General features: G+C 44.8%; 2 protein-coding genes across 10 annotated transcripts; both read right to left on the reverse strand.

The window, feature by feature from the left end:
- Nucleotides 1–348: 348 nt before the first annotated feature.
- Nucleotides 349–14,068, reverse strand: LOC136422826 (nascent polypeptide-associated complex subunit alpha, muscle-specific form-like). 9 transcript variants are annotated; one of them, XM_066410722.1, is made up of 16 exons: nt 13,939–14,068; nt 12,287–12,446; nt 11,693–11,848; nt 11,350–11,511; nt 10,653–10,764; nt 9,932–10,017; nt 9,424–9,557; nt 8,784–9,008; nt 6,237–7,734; nt 4,804–5,733; nt 4,199–4,435; nt 3,503–3,850; nt 3,053–3,141; nt 2,522–2,741; nt 2,024–2,113; nt 349–1,713 (listed from the first exon to the last, which is right to left on the reverse strand). In XM_066410722.1, exons 2-16 carry the CDS (start codon nt 12,438–12,440, stop codon nt 1,673–1,675), a joined length of 4,482 nt encoding a protein of 1,493 aa, XP_066266819.1. In that variant the 5' UTR covers nt 12,441–12,446; nt 13,939–14,068; the 3' UTR covers nt 349–1,672. The 9 variants fall into 9 exon arrangements, with proteins under 9 accessions (XP_066266819.1, XP_066266820.1, XP_066266822.1 ...); XM_066410723.1 differs by having other exon boundaries at nt 4,199–4,405; nt 11,344–11,511; XM_066410725.1 differs by having other exon boundaries at nt 2,522–2,738; nt 3,773–3,850; nt 11,344–11,511.
- Nucleotides 14,069–14,817: 749 nt separating this feature from the next.
- LOC136422467 (uncharacterized) lies at nt 14,818–15,913 on the reverse strand. Its single transcript, XM_066410240.1, has 3 exons — nt 15,797–15,913; nt 15,258–15,384; nt 14,818–15,050 (listed from the first exon to the last, which is right to left on the reverse strand). Exons 1-3 carry the CDS (start codon nt 15,836–15,838, stop codon nt 14,818–14,820), a joined length of 402 nt encoding a protein of 133 aa, XP_066266337.1. The 5' UTR covers nt 15,839–15,913.
- Nucleotides 15,914–19,640: the final 3,727 nt, after the last annotated feature.

Consider the following 19,640-nt stretch of genomic DNA (forward strand, 5'->3'; position numbering starts at 1 on the left):
GTACACTTTTAACTGGGAATTGCTGATAGTACTAAGTCACTCAAAAAAGCACTGAAATTCGAACAAATTGCCACTGGGCAATAGAAAAACAAAATAGCTGAAAGGGATACTTACATTTCCTAAAATAGCTAAATTTTTACCTCTCTTGAACTATCATTTTTTCATCAAAATACATTTCAGCTTATAAGTCCCAATTGTCGTCAAGCATTATGTGCAGTTCCCTACAGAATAAGCTGTGCATGTAAAGTTACATGCAAAGTCTTTTGATTGCAGACCCACCAAATAATTATCTGCAGTACATTTCTATTCAGCCAGGTGGCACACAAAGAAATACACGAAACATGGACATTTCCTTTACATGTTTTACTTGTGTATTAACACCAAAGTGAGTCAGTGATATACATGTACATAAAATAAAGAAGCTGCTACTTGGACACATTTTATCTCACAATAGATGGAAAAATATAAGCAACTAAAGCTAGACAGTCTCTTTAAGTCATCAGTAAAACTACACATATACTTTACATACTGTACAGTTATGCCAGCTACAACATACACAAACATTGCCATGTTAACATTCACACAAATATAGTGGTGTTTTCATCCTGTTAACACACACACAAACACACATATGTACATATAATATAAAACAGTTGGTGCCTAGGAACATAGTCAACCTATTGTGAACTCAATTGTTTGGCTGTTAGCATGTTACTGGTAACTCCACCCCTTGAAATGGGTACTGATTCGCCAGTGCTTTAGCACACTAAGGGTTTATGTGAAGCAGGCACTTTGATACCTCATACAGTCACGAGAACAAGGCCAACACATCAGTGTTTAGAACACCACCACAACTACATCTCTATCTTATTTGAGATCTGAACACAACATGAAGAATTCATACTTATTACTGAACACAAGAAACGGTTTAGCAGTCAGCCATATTGCTGATGTTAATTCCTTTTTTCGTGTGTAACATTATATCCAAATTTCACCAACTTTTAACAAGTTTCAATTTGATCACCCTGAAATTGTTTGTCTTGTTACAGTGAGTGTCTTACAAGGTTTAGGATTTAGTATCCTTTTTGGCAGGGTATAGAAACACAGCTTCAAAGCACTAAAAACATGCTCTCCAAGCAGATCTAACAGTGGCAAAGACTGTCTCCAACTGGCAAAAGGAGTTTTCATAGCCTATGAAAACTCTTTTGCCAGTTGGGTACGGTCTTTGCCATCGTAAGATTTGCTTGGAGATTACTAAAAACGTAATATCTCTGGTGTAGGGATGTGTGTTTAACTCTGAAGTTTATGTGTCTCAAACTGTTTAGTTTCTTTGGTCTTACCTACAATGTACATAGAAGTAATAGACGTGGTGTATTATTGTGTAGCAAACCAAGATGATGTTTGTTCATCATACGTTCCGGAATGTCCGTCCTGTGTAATAATCTTGCCTTTCATAGAAAGGTAAGATACAAGAATGTTGAACCTCGCCCCCCACAAAAATAACCTCTTGTCAACTGTGTATCAACCAATTGTTACTTCTTTACGCCCAAAATGTGACAGTGCTCTTCTCCACCAGAATTCAGTGTGAAATTGTGATGGCATATGCTCGAAACACAAGTTTGTTCTGTTGTGTAAAAAGATGGAAACTGAAGCAGGATCGGATGAACTTCTGCTACGACTTGCTCTGCTTGTGAGGAGAGGGGCCCTTCTCTTCTGTAAAATAAAGAAAACAAATATTTTTAGCACTTTGACAGCAGAAGGGAATACGCAATAAACATTGTATAGAGAAAGTCTCTTCAGATATTTGCTGTCAATATTGAGACTTTCATGGCGGCTTTATTTTCATGTTTTTAATGGTGACCTCACCACTGCGACTTCATCACACTGCAAATATTTCTCCTTTGTATGACTAATGTACTACAGAATTGTTTCATCCCCAAATCTAAAACACTGTTAAAGCCTCCTTTTCCCTCTTTCTGCAAAATGAAACCACAGCAAAAGTAAAAGACTTTATCGTACTCACCCAGATCTTTAGGCAATTCCCGTTTCTTAGCAGTCTGCTCCTGAGATGGAGATGGGACTTCTGGAGTTTTTTCCTCTCCTTTCTTTTCATCTAATGAAAAATATAATGAGAAATGTTTGATAAACTTGCCTAACAAATGCAATTTAGTGTACAGACTATCAAATCCACTGATGTAATTAAGTGTTTGTTTACGTTTATTTATGTTTGCAGAGAATGTTTGTGTTGTTTCAAACTTTCCCAAGTTTATTTTTGTAAACATAAAGGGAAAAGCCATCCCTGCACAGAGACGGAGGGCACCACAAACTTTCTGAAACCTTTGACCCACTGCTCACCAAGTCACATGTTCTGTCATATGTAAAGTGACATAGAAAGTGCCATCTATTGTCCATTCAAGTTGAAAGTTTAAGATTGCACTGGAAGTTGCAGTCTTAATTCTGCAAGAGAAGAAATTCTAACACGGATGAACTTTCAAGCTGGGGATAACAAGTTGTCGCTAACCTGTCCCTGGTGCCCCATCCGACGGAGGTGGACCAGGATTGCTGTTTGTGGTGCTACAGCTTTCAGCGCCCCCTGGCAGATCCTGCTGTACTGCAGCTGTTACTTCGGAGTCCTTTCCTGCCTTTTCTGTTGGTCCTGCAGTTCCGGTCTCACCTGCTGGGGGGAGCTTGTTGTTACCGGTCTCTGCTGTTGTGTTTTTCTGCTGCACATCCACTGTCTGCTTGAAAAAGAAGACAAACAAGAAAATTAGCTTTCAAGTAGTGATCCCCTGTAGGTCAATTTTCGTTTTCAATTGTTATGAGATACGAAATTCAGCCCCAAAGGCTGCAATGTATTTTAATCAAATAAACCATTCATTAGTAGTTGTATCCAGTATTTTATCATACGGCTGCGGGAGTATCAAGTTACTGAAAATACTACATGGTTTGGATAGTGATATTTACAAGACTTTTAAGTTACATTACATTAAAGTCAAAGCTTAGGTTCCAACTGAAACATGTAGGGTAACTCTTTTAATAGCACCTAACATACCTTGGCTTCTGTCCTCTGTTGAGAAACAACACTTTGCACAGCGGCATCAGTTGAAGAAGGGGTCTCTGTGGAGCTCACTGGGATAGACTCTAGAAAAGAGAAACACAAAGCAGTTTGGTGAACATCACCTCTTTATTGTAGCAAGATTTTTAAAAACACAAATGCAGTGCCAACACCTCTTGACAAGCTATTGAGATTAGTATCAGTAGAATTAGTTTCTGCACTGCATCATCTACTACTAAACCAAAACAAAGGTGTGGTTATACAAAAGCAAGCCAGTGTCAAGTGTGATTAGCAGAGACACACTGTAGTGCAAAACTCACATACTAAAGGTGTACAAACTTGCTGACAGGCACAGCCTGATAACAGTGCCTCTCAACAAGCCTGTGTACCTCTGTAGCCCTACTTGTACTTTCCACACTTCATCTATTGAAGAAGGTAGCTCCCTACCTTTCTGGTTGCTAGGCGTGGCTACCACCTCCGTTGCCATGCCAACAGTCTCTCCCTTTCCCCCACCTCCCCCCTCGCTTGCCTCCTTTCCTGACATCTCACTACCACTGTCCTTGGGCGGGGAGGTATCCATGGCAACTTCCTGTGCTCCACCCTTGCTCACCCCCTCCCCCTTGTTTTCACCTTCCCCCTCTGGTTTGTCTTGACCAGTGCCAGTCACATCAGGCTGTGGTTCCACCTGGGAGGCTGTACATGGGGGTTTACCATTACCTTGTACCTCTGGTGGTACCGATGGTGAACTGCCTTGTTCCTGCCCAGTCTCTGTGCCTGCTTTCTCTGTGGTTACCTCTGTGGGACCATACGGTAGCCTCAGTGTGTGTACAACGTGGGAAGGAATCATTGGAAAGAAATGTGACCACACAAAAAAGGATGAAGCTAAACTACCTTGTACCTCCATATAAACATCATGGCGGTACACATGCCTGCAATGTGGAATTTACACGACACACAGCTTTATTGTTTGAACTGCACTTGGTAGATATTACAGGTTTACTTTTCAGACAATCATGGCTTTTTTGCAAGTTTTGGGAAACATTTTTATTTCAAGCACAAAGCACATGATATGTTCAACATAAGCCCTGTTCAAACTAATTGTTCATACGCTGATATACATGACATTGTGACTAACACACGTACCATGCGTAACCGGCTGCAGGGTTGAACTGGGCTCCTTCATGTTGTCTGGCTCTGCTGCCACCCTCGAAGCAGTGCCATTTCCCCCTGGCGGCTCTGACGGGACCTGCGGTTGACCGTGGTTTGTCTCCGGAGGTGTCTGTGAGGCAGTGTTGTCCCCTGCTGACTTTCCAGCCTGGTCTGGCTGTGACTGGTTTACACTGGACAGATCTGGCAAAGATTGGTTTTGTTGACTGGTGTCTATGGTTGGGAACATGAAACTTGTTAGCCAAGAAATGCAGAAATCTATTGACAAGAAAACCTGGTACACAACTACATTACAAGTTAATGTAGACGGAAATATGGTGAACTTCAGAAGGGATAGTTTATTATATCAAGACAAGATTCTTTCATCATAAACAAGTTTATGCAACCTATATTCAAAAGATAGCAAGAACTGAATTCAACATACAAGTACATTGTAGATGCTGGAAAAATTTCTCAAGAACTTTCAAAAATTGAACTGCTGCATGGACTGTACAGACTTGGCTCCCTACCATATGATTTTTGAAGATGACACATGACGGAATGATAGTTAGTGGGTTGTCCTGATCTGTAGTTACACATACCTGGGCCTGGTGTCTTCCCTGCGGTAGGGGACGGACTGTGAGACACTGGTGCTACCATCCTTGGGGAGAGGCCTGAGGTACTAGGGGGTGTTCTTCTTGGCCCAGGGGGTGTTCCTCTTGGCCCAGGGGGTGTTCCTCTTGGCCCAGGGGGTGTTCCTGTCCCAGGGGTTGGCACTCCAAACCCAGGGGGTGGTGCAGTTGTTACAGGGAGTGTTCCTCCTGCCCCAGTGGGTGGTGCAGTTGTTACAGGGGGTGTTCCAGCCCCAGGGGGTGGTGCTCCTACCCCAGAGGGGAGTGCAGTTGTTACAGGGGGTGTTCCTCTTGCCCCAGAGGGTGGTGTTCCTGCCCCAGGGGGTAGTCGTCCTGCCCCAGGGGGTAGTCTTCCTACCCCGGGATGTTGTCCTCCTGCCCAAGGGGGTGGTGCATTTGATACAGGCGGCAGCTGTGTAGACCCATTCGGCCCCTGCAGTAGCCCCATAGAAGGATGTCCGAGGGGATGGGGGGCTCCCTGTCCAGGGGGGGTTGTGGTATTGCTGGAAGGTGTCTCTGATAGTTTATCAGGCACTTTTGGTGTCCCGTTATTTGGTCCCATTGGTCCTTGAGGATGGGCTCCCTGTCCCAGGGGTGGTTCCATCGGCGGTTGGTGAGGGGATGCTGACCCTGGGGCTTGTCCGGGCCCCCCGGGGTGGGGGAACATCATCCCAGGTTGCGGTGCTTGAGCTCTTGGTGGGGCTGGAGCTCCCCTGGGCCCGAGCCCTGCGAGCCCCGGGGGCGCGGCCGCCCCTGGCGACGCCCTGCGCCCCCCGCGTGGCGGAGGCTGCCTCTGCTGGCTCTGTACGTAGCGCAGGAACGCCGACTGGAACTCCGCCTGGCCTTGGAGGAAACTGTGCGCCGATGTCGGGGGGTCAAAGGGCACGTCCTTTACCCCACCTGGAAAAACATTGTAACGACAACAAAAGCGTTAGTTACATGATGATTTTGACACAGCTGTGGGAGAAAACTGCTTCTAAATGAAAGTAGTCCACTCATTCAAACAACAGGATTCCAATACAACATTGTCTCAACTCTTATTTGGTCACTTCATACTTCTCATAATCCCCTTGAGCTAAGAAAAATGGTGATACAATAATAGAAGTCAAATCGATAAACAATCTTTATTGACACAACAAAAGTACAGCGACTTTCGTAAGGTCTTCTACAACTATACATGCAAACAAACAATTGAACGGTAGCCAAAATGAAGGATGTCCCAGGGTGGGGAGGCTTCATCTCCAAAAGTGGCAAGAAGAAGTAACACACTGACAAAAGATGACATCTGAAACTTCTGATATGTTCATATTGTAACCCTGTGGTATAAATCAAATTAAAATTCTATTCTTCAATTTCTTGGATGACTAATATTCACAAATGTAAGTACCATACAAGTAACTCACCAGGTGGCATGGCCTGCTGTTTGTTAGGACCAGGCGGCCGCTGCTGCCCCATGCCAGGTGGCATCGGCGGCTGGGGCACCTGGCCCACCTGGTTACTGAGACTGGCCAGCGGGCTGGGCCCTTCGTTCATCCCCCGGGCGCCGTCCCGCATGTTCATCATGTGCGGCGGGACGTTTTTGTTAGGCATGGCGGACATGGCCTTGGCTGCAGAGTTCTGCATCTGGCTGATGAAGGCAGCCATGGAGGTGTTGGGAGTGGAGGTGTTGGGAAACGGGGGCTGGAAGTTGGGGGAGGAGGAGGGAGGGAATCTCTGCTGCTGTTGGGACATGTTGGGGAACTGTGGCTGCTGCTGTTGGGAGGGGGAGGAGGTCATGGGGAAGGATGGCTGGGAGGAGTTGGGGTTGGGGAAACGTTGGTTCATGTTGGGGAAGGGGGACTGAGCATTTGGAGGGAGGTTAGGGAACATTTGGGACGGGTTGGCGAACTGCTGCATACCAGGTTGTGGGGCACGGTTCGGGAAGGGGCCCTGGAAGTTTTGGGGCATGGGAGATTGGGACTGAGAAGTTCGGGGAAAGTTCTGCTGCATAGTGGGGGAGGGAGCGTTGGAGAAGGGAGTGTGCATGGGGGAAGCATTGGGGCCCCCCATGGCCTGTTGGTACGACGGGGAGGGGTTGTTAGGGAAGTTCTGATGCTGCTGCGTCATGTTGCCATGGGCGGGCATGCCTGGAAAGCCTGGCTGCTGCATAGCAACTGAGGTTGGGGGACCAAAATGAGGCTGGGCACCAGGAGGCATGCCTGATGCAGAGGTGGCGGGAAACCCTGGAGGCATGGAGGAGGTACTGGTGGGCATCTGCATGGCAGGGGAGGAGCTGGGGGGGAAGCCTTGCTGCATTGGGGAAGAGGAGGGGGGGAAGTTGGGAGGGACTGCTGGGGAGGAGGTAGAGGGGTAGTTAGGAGGGACCGCTGGAGAGGACGTTGTGGGGAAGTTGTTCTGGACAGCAGGAGAGGAGTTTCTGGGGAAACCTGGCGGCAGGGAGGGGGAGGATGTGCTAGGGAAACCCTGCTGGAGAGAGGGGGAGGGGGCACTGGGGAAATGCTGGGTACTGGGGGACGTCATCCCTCCTACCCCTGCCATGGACGGGGAGGCTGCCAGGTTGGGGGAGGCAGAGAGAGCCGGTGACCCAGCAGACAAGGCTGGCGACATGGCAGACTGTGGGGATGGCAGCGGAGGGACGTTGTGCAGTCCCGCCGATTCCACCTGCTGGTTGGACTTGTTCCGCTGCCGAGCCCGCGAACGGTCACGACGTTTGGCCGGCTTCTTGGGCGGAGGTTGTTGTTGTTGCTGCTGCTGTTGTTGTTCTTGCTGCTGCTGTAACATCCCGGCCTGCTGCAGCATGCTCTGCAGGGCTCCCGGGGACGCCATGTTGCCCTGTGGCAGCAGACCGCTTTGCTGCAGCATGGCCAACTGCTGCTGCAAGTTTCCCTGCATGCCACCCTGCTGCAGGAAAAAAGGCAACAAATCGAATTATATAAATGTAACAGTATCAAACCATACATTGTGTGGTAGCGGCAACGTCTGTAAAACATTTTTAAGCTGGGGTAGGCAAACACTATGGCTTATCCAGCTCTACCCAGCTGTAAGTGTAAGGGCATTACCAGTACCAAGTGTGGCAACTATGTACATAATTACTTCACTTTGTTTCTTTTTTTTGTGTGCACCAGTTTGGTTTGGTTTATGTTACATCACCACAACTTGTCACACAAGGCATGGCCTGCACTGCCCTGCAAGGTGATTTGCCTAGCAATGTACAGAAAACATTTGATGTACTAATCAATAATTCATGTGACATTCTTGATGATAGGAGCATGGATACTATCAATGTCACAATATCATCAAAATCAATGCAAATGTTTAGCCAAAACACTGTCAAACTAAAATACATCTGCAGCATTCGAGAAAGAAAAACAGCTTCCTTCACAGGAATTACAAACAGGAAGTTAAAATGGGGCATTCTGTCAGACCGGTAGCAGTTGAAGACTGGCCACATGTGACCCAGTAGCATCCCTGGTCAATCAATTTATGCTTGTATCTGCTCTCTGCGGTAAGAGGGCGTATGGTTAGAGCATGGGGGTGCAGCACCTGTTTCCCTTTTTAGAAAAAGTTCTGGTTATGTTAGGTAACACAGGGATCTCCCCGGAAATATAGAGCAGGATGGGGGGAGGGTGCCAAGCACAGGATGCATGTTGCCAGGGGAAAGTCTGGAGGGGGGTATACCTGTCAAGAGGAGAGCAACTGCTGCATTTTGCCTTTTCTAGAAACAAATGGAAGTCATTTCCTTCAACTTAAGCTTTGCATCTTGTCTACAATTAATGAAATCTTTGTAGTTTTGAGCAAAATTACAGGCTGGGTTGGGGAAATATTGGAAGAAATACCCTAACTTTGAAAATCAACAGGATGGAGCTGGGATTAGAACAGGATGGAGGAGCGCCACTGTTCCATTCTTGAGGGAGATCCCTGTAACGTTACATTGTTCTCTTCCTGCTCACCTGCATGAGAGACTGTGTGGTACGAGATATTGCTAATGAAATGTTGGGATTCCCTGAGATGTCATTCTGTAGCAGGTTCACCAGCAGTGGGCTGCTCTGGGTCACATCTCGCCCCTGCAGGTTGGGGTCCCCCCCGCCGGCAGCTTGGGCCAGCCCGGCGTTGTGCAGGAGGTGGTGGACCGGGAGCCGGGTCGCGCCACCTCGTACCTGCATGGACGGTAGCATCTGTAGAGACACGTTCAAAAGGGTCAGAAATAAAAAGTACAAGGGTTGTCACAGAGGTGTTCCTTTCAATACAGCGCATTTTATAAATGTTATTATATTGTATTGTACTACAGTATCTTACACACACACACAAGCCATAACACTTATGTGCAACCATGTCTAACCCTTGCGAGATGGGGAATAACAGAGATAAACCAGATATCGCCTAATTGAATCACGCTTATAGCGGCTGCCCGTAACCAGTCAGCAGGTAAGGACCAGAAAAGCCCCGGACAGCGGGAGTTTGCATTATACAGATACAGATAGTGACTTTACAATCGTCTTTAAAGACATCTGAACAAAATATTACCAAACTAAACTGATAAATAAACACACGTTACAAATAAAACTTGCAGCTTTTCATTTGTGTTCTTACCTGTCCCTGCATGGGGCCTGGTGGTCCCTGGTTGCCAGGGAAACCGGCGCTACCATCGGGATGAAAACCAGGGGGGAAACCTCTGGGAAAGTTCTGGGGGGTCGGAGGAAAACCACCCTGCTCTGGGGGCCCTCCTGGAGAAAACAAACATTTCATGAAGTTTAACAAACAGAAAAATTACATCATCTAAAAATAAACAACACATTCCTGATAACTAAAATCCAGCTTTCCTTTGGAGTACATTAGATATATTTCAATGTCATTTCAAAGTCAAACTTTGGCATGAGACAAACCCTTATGACTAATGGAGGTAAATAAAAACCTCCACAGTTTGGAGGTAATGGAGGTAAATAAAAACCTCCACCTACAGTTTTACTTACAATGGTTAAAACATCTAAAAAAAAACATATAAAAATCGTGTCTCTGCTTTTCTAAAACTAGCTGTGTGCCCCTGAAATCTTCTTATTGCTATAATTCATGAAGGATACATTATATCAGTACAGTTTACCTGCATTAGAAGGCACCTGATCCGGTCTGAAGGGCAGCTGGTCCTGTGGCGGCCTCACAAACCCTCCCGGTGAAGGCATCGGCATCCTGCAAGAAATCCAGGCATTCATCTTTCTTAGAATGCTGTTATCGTCACATTATGTATTGTTATGACTACTGTTGATAAGAAGTCCAGTGCCTTATAGGGCACACCACTAATGGCTTTTTTTTTCAATAAAGTCAAAGAGGACTTTTCTACACCCAAAATAGTCAATTTATGGCAATGCCTCAGGGGCAGAGCCTCCTTTGTTGTATGGCATGGTAAGGAGAATAAGTCACATGTCAAGATAATTAAGTCCCAATACGACAAGGATGCTAACTAAAGAAAATTTTGCCCTGATGAAGGCAGCAGAGCATCTGCCGAAACATCAGCAGAGAAAAAAAATAAGGCTGTGTATGTAAGAAAACTACTGTAAATGCAGAAATGTTTGCAGGGATTCAATTTCACTGTAAGGAGAAAATTGAGAGTTCACGGTGGTTTTGAATTGGCGTTTGAAACAATATTAGTGCTACAGTCACACAGTGGAACGGCTTTTCGTGGTGGTTTTAAGTTCGCGATAAAGAGTTCACTGCAAAAAGCGCAGACATGAAACCCCCACAAACATTTCTGCATTACAGTATGTTGAAGTATTGAGCTAGTTTTTTCCATTACAGACAAAGCCACTCCATTGGGGTGAACTGACCTGTTCTGTGTGCCCATCTGCTTGGCGGTGAAGCTGAAGGCTGGCACCTGGGCGGCCGAGGGAGGGCGGATGTTTCCCACCGGAGAGAACTGGGCAGGAATCATACCCTCACCTGGTGACAGGAGAAAGAGGGTCAAGCATTATGAGTTTCCTACATCATATTTACACTCATTTTTCCACTCTGTCATCAGGGTTACATGCTTACGTTTGAGTAGTTTGAAAGGAGGCTGCGAGGTAACAACAAAAATCATCTAAACATTTCTGGGTCAAGATCATTCCCCGTTTTGAATCACTTGTGTTCAGGTCATACTTCAGAAAACGGCTTACAGATCCATTCATAATTTTCTCGTTCACAACCAATAAAGCTACATGTACAATTACTGATGAAACACATCTCCTTGGCACGGCACATCCCTTGCTTGAAACTACACAGTGTGTTTTTTGGCACACATTTTAGATAGACTAGCGAAAGAGGCCTAGTGAGCGTCACTCCACACTCCACCGCCATTGTAGGAATATCATTGTAGGAAGTACCTTTCCCAAGGGCACAACGTCGGGGCATGGTGAGTATTGAACCCAGGACCTATTGGTTCTGAGTCCAACGCTCTAACCGTTGCACCACATCGACGCCACTTTGTGCATACTTCAACTCTTTGAGTAGGAAATACGATGATGATAGAAATAATGTCACCTTTACCTGGAGCGACCTGTCCCCCCGGGGACGTTGCCCAGGCAGGTCGGGGGACCCCCTGGGGGGACTGTTGGAACGGTGGGGCAGCAGTAGAGGGGAGGCCAGGGGCCATGGGTGGTCCCGTCATACCCATCGGGGGAGGAGTGTTTAACACAACCTCCTGGTGACCTGGAATGGGAATAAAATACAATTATGGCACTTAATCAATCAAACAGAAACTGAACCTGATTTTTACTACTAGTACTACTACAGTACTGATACATGTACAGGGACAGTTTATCTATTTTTTTGGTATGGCTGTTCAGCACACACAGTTAGGCGGGAAATCTTCTAAATCGACAGCACTGACCTTCGACCTGCACAGCGAGGATGCCGAGGTCCCGAAGCTGCTGGTTGCGTGTCTCTGCCAGCTGCTGCAGACGCTGTGCCGCGCTGCGCGGGATGTTGAAGGTCACACGGACACTGTTCCATGGCTGGACCCTGGACACCTTCACCTCCTGCTCACCTGTATGGGCACAAGGTCATGTTAACTTACTGTTAATGTATGCAGAAGACTTTCAATAAATCTTTCAGTTTGTATCCCACTCTAGAAACAGTTAACGTTGGGCCTACATTTATCTAGATTAGGATCACTTTGTGCTTGCTATTCTTTGTGTCAACATACAAAATGCTACTGTGAGTCTATATTTGTTAAGGTTGTGAAGGGTAAAACTAGTTTAAAAGTCCAGGAAATGCTGGTACTGATAAATAAATAGGATATGTTCATCCATAACAGCAAAGTTTAATCACTAACCTACAAATCAACCAAAGTAATTTTGTCTTTCCCAATTCCAGCTGTCCACTAGTATAGATTTGACTGAATGTTCTAGTACCTAATGATGTGCAACAATGGATAAAAAGTGCATCACAAGTACAAAAGAAAGCACACAACGTCTTTGCCCACCTTTCTGGGCCATCTGCTGCAGCCACGTGGAGATGGCATTGAGGCGGTGGGGCAGGTCGGCATCTCCGATGTTCCCGCGTACGGTCAGCACTGCGGGAATGTTGGCATTCTGCCAGGGGCACGGCTGCTGGAACCCACCCGTGGGGTCAGCCATCAGGAGCTGATGCACGGGAAGGGGAACAAAATTAAATCAAATCAAAATTTACTGCACAGCAATTGTAACAGATACAAACAAGGAGGTTTTAACCTCGTTGATGCAAGGTATAGCTGAGCAGTTCTATGTATTGAGTCTAATTTTCTTTAAGATTGCTAACCTCAGCGGAAGGGGTTATCGTCTAGCACAGTGGGTCTGGCCTCCAGGCTACGTGTGTACTGGACCGCTTTTATGGCCAATGCACAAAGCACTAGTATGTAGACATGTTGTTTATTTGTATTGCATACCCGCTAAACCAACTCATGGCGTAAGACACCAGGTTTGTACTAAAGAGTACAAACTGCAGACAGATCCAGACAGATTTATTTGATTCATTAACACTGGGAAGGACCCCTGCTCTTTTCAATAAGTGTGGTGGGTTCTTTTACGTGCTCGAGGCGTGGCTCTCCCCAAACATGGGACCTCTCTTTAATGTCCTATCCGAGGGACCTCCCTAACTGAAGCTAGGTACTCATCTTCAGCTGAGGAAATTCATGTGAAGTGCCTTTCCTAAGGGTACAATGTCAACGGGACAAGGGGACCCCTGATTTGAACCCAGGACCTCGGCCACTATGCCACCCTGACACCAATATTTGTCTTATTCCATTTATAGGGAACAGGGACTATAAATAATAAACCATCAAGTCTTTTTTGTGATGAATAAACCAGCCTACATCAACTGGGACATTACAGCAGCCATTTATTTAATCTCCTAGCAGATGTAGGGTTCAGCTCAGTGTTTTACATGAGTAGGAGGTGCTTGTGAAGCATTGAATAGAGAAATTAATGTGCTTAAAACATGAATTTCTGTCAGAAACATGAAATACACGACCGAGTTTATTCTGTTTTCAGCAAACATTTGATATTTGTTTACATCAATATTGGCTAAAATAATGATATACAATGTTGATATTATTATGTATTATCATCATGTATTCTGATATAACCGTTACTCACTACAATATGATTCTATATAGAACATTAATCCAATCACAGTCTCCTCAATGTGTGCCGTTTATGGCCACAAAGCGAAGATTTAATCTGATTTACCGAACGGCCGTTAGCGCCCCTCCCTAGCCAGGGTCAGAGGGGTTTGAATAAATAAAAACTGACAAAGGAAATTCTCGCAAACGTTACATATGTTCAGTACGCACGCAACTCGATAAACATATATATACATACACTCCACTATATATGAATTACCCGTGTGGTTGAAATCATTTACAACTCGCTATAAGACAACTTTGAATGCGGAAAAAAATCATGCCCCCCTCCCACTTACAAAACGGAGCTGTGCCCTAATTTTTGCAGCGCGTTCGCATAACATTAAACTTGCGCTTGCAGCTGTCTAACGCTGTCTTGGAGAAGACATACGCCCATGAAAGATCTTAGATGTAATATATGGATCACAAAAGACGTAATTTGCGGCTAAACGCAGGTGCTAAGGCGTGAGGCTCACCTGAAACAGACGCTGCCCCGGTCAAGCGACAGCACTTCGCAGTTGACCCCAAGCGAATCGGGGTCACCCACCCGATTACCCACATACATTGTAGTACGCAGTATGTCAGCCTGACGATCTAATGCGGTTTAACGTTACATAGTTATATTCTACGGCTATGATATGTCAAGACAGGAAGATAATCAAACTAAGTATATTGTATATAATAAAGTACATAAAACACAAATATTATTATATAATTATATGCTTTTCGAGACATAAATGAGAACCATTCCGTAAGATATATTAAACACGTTATCTTTACTATTTCTAAAGTTAGTTCTGTTTCAGAATCTGATATTTCGGACACATCCCGGTAGAATTATAATTCTCGGTTAAACGTTTAGCTTTTCAATACATGAAGTTCTTTCAACACTCATAACATTATCAAGAAACACACTATTTCATCCTATTTTCATGGTAGCAAAGGGTAGCAGTGAGCATCTAATGATATAAAGAACAATAAAAAACGTGATGATTTTGTCTCAGTATCAACTTTGTATAATCCTTATTGCTCACCAACTTAATGATACTAGTAGTTCAGGATAATATTTATTGTATAAAATCAATAACCTGTATGTTTTTTAACTATGTGCACAGCACTGGGCAACACAGGTTATTCAACCCGTTCTACAGATGCAGTGCGATTCAATGCAAGGATGCAGTATAGTAAGGATGTTCAACACTCTCTGTGCAAATGCATGTACATTTGTACACATATGTATATGTATAAACAAACAAACAAACAAATGTATGTTGACAACAAGAAGTCGCAAGTTTGAAGGTGTAAAATATACTGAAGTTTACCTACAAACTCCAAAGATACGATTGTAAACAGTATTACGCATATACTGTCTCAAAATCGTAATCCATGCTGTCAAAGCTGTCATATCCGTCATACGGAGACTCATAATCGTATTGCTGCCAGCACATTGATTGCAGGTACAACATGTAGGCTACAAAGTAGTCCCACATCGTGAACGTCTTCTGCAGTTCCCGCACGTGCCGCTGGAGGAGCTCCACCCGGTGCTGCAGACGGTCGATCTGCGGGGTGTACAGGTCTGCCATGATGTCTGCTGGGGTTTAATAGATTTGATTTGATAGAGAACAAGAGTATTTCCTCAAATTTACATAACTTAAAATTCCTGGCCTGTAGATAACTAATGATGCAAACGCTGGCTTCAAACGTTAATTAGAGTAATAACCTAAGCAAGATACTTGTTGTTTGAATTATTGTACATGTGCCTCTTTGCAAAGACAACGCAATATGACAAACTTACCGTTTTGGGGCACTGGCATCTTTTTGTCAGAAAAAGCTTCGCCGCCATTGGCCAACACTTGTCTGATCATGCGCACTAGGTCCGATAGCCCCGACTCTTCCACCTTTTCCTGCTTGTCATTCTTTACCTGTGATTGGTCGAAATAAAGTTTAGTGTGTGAACTGGTCATTGATGTAGTCCTCACATGTCTACATATATCGTAAGCAGAACGTGATTCAGACAATAAAGTCACGCCGTTTAATGTTTTGATGTCACTACCGTTTTGAAATAATTTGGCTCTTACGAAGGATGTAACGGTATGAAACAACACTTTCATGTATTACTTCCTTATTCTTGTGCTTTGCTTGTCTGTATTTGTTTCAATCAAGGAGTTAGATGTTTCAATACACTTTGTTCTGATGACGAACATAAGCTATGAGCTTGACATGGTGTGTTGTCATCGCAACAGTGATCACGTCTTGTCATTTAACGTTGTAATTAAAAAAGTATCACACGGAAAGAGCAGATTTTATTAGACATAATTATGGTGATGACCAAACCTGTGAGATTGTATCGTTCAGGATGCCCACGAACAGGTTCATGAGGACGAACAGCAGGCAGACAACAAACCCGAGGATATACAGACGTCCCAGCGTCTCATCCGCCTGGCTGCGAACAGAAAATGGCAGCAGAGAATAAGAAGGGGAGATACAATCCCCTAAGTTTTTATGAGGTAAGACTGTAACTTTCGGCACAATTCAGTTTTTACTGCAAGGCCGATTTGGTCTATGTTTGCTCAATAAACCAATCACTACTACTACTACAACTAACAATCTATTGCTTTTGGTTACCAGGCTAGCAAACCACACTGTAAGACTGCGATTGTACTTTAACGTTATTTCATCTTCGACTTGCCTCAGATCATATTCACATTCATACAGAGCACTGTCCTTGTAGGATAACGTAGGCTTTTATATGCTTAATCTAGTTTGTGTTTGCTATTGACTGTGATGCTCACATGGTATCATTGAAAGCGATGGACCCGAGCAGCATCCCAAACCCCGTCAGCAACGCACCTAGCGGACTTTGGAACTGCTGCAGCGTGGCGCCGAACAACAGATACCCGCAGAACATGAAGGCAAAGAAGACCAGCATAACCAGTACGGAGAACACGACAACCTACAAATTTGGGAGAATTTGATGATTAATACGAAAACAACGCAGCACTTGGAAAATGAAGCCCTCAGACAAATCGTAAAATTGTGCAAAATGATTGTAAGATCACCAAACGTGTAACATTGATATGCTAGGGTCACATTTCCAAACCGGCGCTTAGCCGGGAAGCTTGCGGGAACAAAAAGTAGACTATATGATATAAAAGACAACAAAACACACAAAGCGCAAAGAAAGGAACTAAAGATGGTCAGGATTTGTGTATATATTTCTTAACACTTTTATTCTTGTTTTCGCAAACAGCCCGGTCGGGCCCCTGGTCCGGAAAATGTGACCCAAGCACAAGTAGGGAAAGTTCCCCTTATAAAGCATCGGGTTGGAGGTATCACTTTAACATGTTCACTCACGTGCTGCGTGGACTGCCGTAAGACGTCAGTTAGCATGGCAACCGAGGCTGAAAAGGACAGAAGCTGCAGTAGCCGGACAGTGTAGGTGAACACCGAGCCCGCCAGGAGGTACCACAGCACCTCGTCCCACAGCGCCACCTCACGGAAGCTCAGGAACTGCCCTGATATGAGCGAAAGAATATATATTCATATCAAATTTAAATTGCTTGCTCCTAACGGGGAATAAAGTCAAGATCATCCAAGAGTTAACAGTATTTTGACTACTTTTGAGTTTTTCCTCCATAATTACGTGGACGTTATCGTAAGGTATCTCCAAAGGTGTTTGCAAAACGTCGACTCACCTGTTACGTTTGTGTGCATCTCGGCCAACGCGTTTCTAGCCAAGTGATGCCGCCAACAGAACACACCAATGGCCGTGGCCGAACACATCCAAGCGAAAACCTCCCAGACACACCAGAAATCTCGAAGGCACTTCTTCCCCATCTGATGCACTCGAGCTGATATCATGAAGGTCTCCACGAATACAAGGAAAGCATAGAACACATTCACACCCAAGGCCACATAACTCCATAACCAGGCAAGGTCGTGGTGCAAGCGAAAGGGATGAAGGGAAATCCAGTGCATCACCAAACCCACGTGACTGTATTCCACCAATAAGGTTGACGCAACGAAAAGATTGACGTTTGCGTTATAAACGGTGAACTCAACCATGACCGCACGGGTGTACCTGTCCAGCCAGTCATGGCGCTGAAGATAGCTCACGATTCGTTCTCCCTCTTCTCTTGATGTTCCCAAGTCCACAATATATCCTCCTCCTCGGTACACAGCCAAGTGACCGTACAATGGCGGGTCAAAGGAACTCGTCTGGGTAGAATACCGCCAGTATGTGGTATTGGTTGAGGTATTTGATGTAAAGTTGCTCCAGTTCTCACCGTAGTTTTCCTGGTCTTCGTTTGAACGGGAATATTCCACGTTACATTCTCCCACAATGTCAGCCATGGTCTCAGGGGTCCTGCACTGCCCTGGGAACGAGATAGACATCAGCCGTCGTGCTACAAATTTCACAAACTCCGTTTCTTTAAAAAAAGCATGCATGCAATTCTGGCAAAACCGGAGACCTCCATTTCACTCTTACTTTGACGACATGCACCAATGTCCAAACGCTGACACTATTAAACGTTTGAAAATCCCCACCTGGCACCACCCTGAGTTGCTTGAGTCTCGCCTGTCCTATCCGGAACAGATCGGGGTTGGCTGTGTACCTGCTGATGACGTCATCCGGCCCAGTTGCCCTCCCGTTGTACCAAGTCGTAAAGAAGAGCCTAGACAACAGGGTGTGCTCACACCACCTCCAGAAATTATCTCGGGTGGACGTCTGGTGGCAGCAGGAAAGGGAAACAGTCATACATTCCCCTCCCTCCTTATCTTTACTGTTTATGACACAATGTTGGCTGTCCTCCAGGAGCTAATTTTTACTTACACTCTTCTACTTACGCCGTTTTCTTCTGATTGTGCCATTTTCCCGTAGTGCCATATCAAATCAATTATAAGGAGGTTATCTGCCTATAACTTCCTTGATCAAACGCAACATGTACATGTGTATTTCGCCATAAAGGCTTTGCGCTTGACCACCAAGCACAAATATATACAATGCAAAGAAAAAACCTCCGAAGTTACCTTATGGAATGCTGATATTATATGTTTAGTTGCTCTCATCAGATAGAAGTGGTCCTCTCCCCTTTCGTTGTTGCAGATGAAGATTGCAGAAGCGAGGATCAGGACTTGGAGCGCACGCTCGAACAGAAGAGTCTTGTACGTGAATCGTCGTGGTAGCAACATCTTAGACGGTGGATTCGACTCCAAGTAAACGTGGTCACAATGCCCTAGTCTTCCGACGGTTTTAAAGTCTGTCTCCAATCACATACAACACGCATACATCCACACGGAAAGAACTATGACTTAAACTTCACTGACATCTAGTGATCGAGGTGCCAAACACAATCAGGAAGATGATCGGAAGGTTTTAAAACAATCAAGGTTTGTAGCAGACACTATACAATATAGACTGGGACATACAGTTTCTCTTTGTCCTGTGATACACGTATCAATGATGATATCACCGTCAAAGCAGACGTCATTGGTTATTTCGTGGACAAGAATTTGGGCAGATGAGATCATATCGTTGTTTCACTAAGCCTATCGATCTGATACGGCGAAGTGGTACTACTAATGATTATAGAGAAGGCCTCTTTTGTGTGACTTCGTATGTTTGTGTGTGTGTTTGTGTATGTTATACACCATCAGCTCTCAGTTACTGAGGACGCTTTCAAAAAAACACAACTCAAGACCAGCTGTAGTTTCTGCTTTATTCAGCTCAAAGACAAAAGCACCGTATAAAAAAAGACCAAAGTATTAGAAGAAAAACGACAAACAGAATTGGTCCTGCCTTCCAGCCTCAATGTCAGCATGGTTACCATGGCGACCATTCACCCCTGACATTTTCTATGACATTTACTAGTACATATATCTTTCTATGATAGCATCGATACGCAAAGGTCATAAATGTGATACCAATCTGTTCCAGCGAAACGATATTGCATAACTGGATGAATTGTCACGAACCGACGTGTGCTAACGTACCCTGTTAAACAAAACATACGCATACATACATGTTTTATGATTTAGAGGCTCAGTTTGGTCAAATCCTTTCCCTCGACAATTACAATCCAACGACTTAATCAAATGCCAGGGTCATTAAAAGATTGGCTTACAACAGATAGTACATGTTATGTCTGTAATACAAATGTATATACATATCCCTGGA

This window comes from Branchiostoma lanceolatum, chromosome 17 (genome assembly GCF_035083965.1).
Source record: "Branchiostoma lanceolatum isolate klBraLanc5 chromosome 17, klBraLanc5.hap2, whole genome shotgun sequence".
Classification (NCBI taxonomy): Eukaryota; Metazoa; Chordata; class Leptocardii; order Amphioxiformes; family Branchiostomatidae; genus Branchiostoma; species Branchiostoma lanceolatum.

Bases quoted from the DNA above. Each gene is read 5' to 3' on its own strand.
- LOC136422826 (XM_066410720.1), bottom strand. From the start codon at position 12,440: ATGGCTGACCCCACGGGTGGGTTCCAGCAGCCGTGCCCCTGGCAGAAT. The intron at 9,009-9,423 runs GTAAGAACACAA...GTGTCTCTACAG, and splicing joins CAGGCCCCATGCAGGGACAG to ATGCTACCGTCCATGCAGGT. The intron at 3,851-4,198 runs GTACGTGTGTTA...ATGGTCCCACAG, and splicing joins CCTGCAGCCGGTTACGCATG to AGGTAACCACAGAGAAAGCA.
- LOC136422467 (XM_066410240.1), bottom strand. From the start codon at position 15,838: ATGAACCTGTTCGTGGGCATCCTGAACGATACAATCTCACAG. The intron at 15,385-15,796 runs GTTTGGTCATCA...GACCAATCACAG, and splicing joins TGAACGATACAATCTCACAG to GTAAAGAATGACAAGCAGGA. The intron at 15,051-15,257 runs GTAAGTTTGTCA...AAACCCCAGCAG, and splicing joins GATGCCAGTGCCCCAAAACG to ACATCATGGCAGACCTGTAC.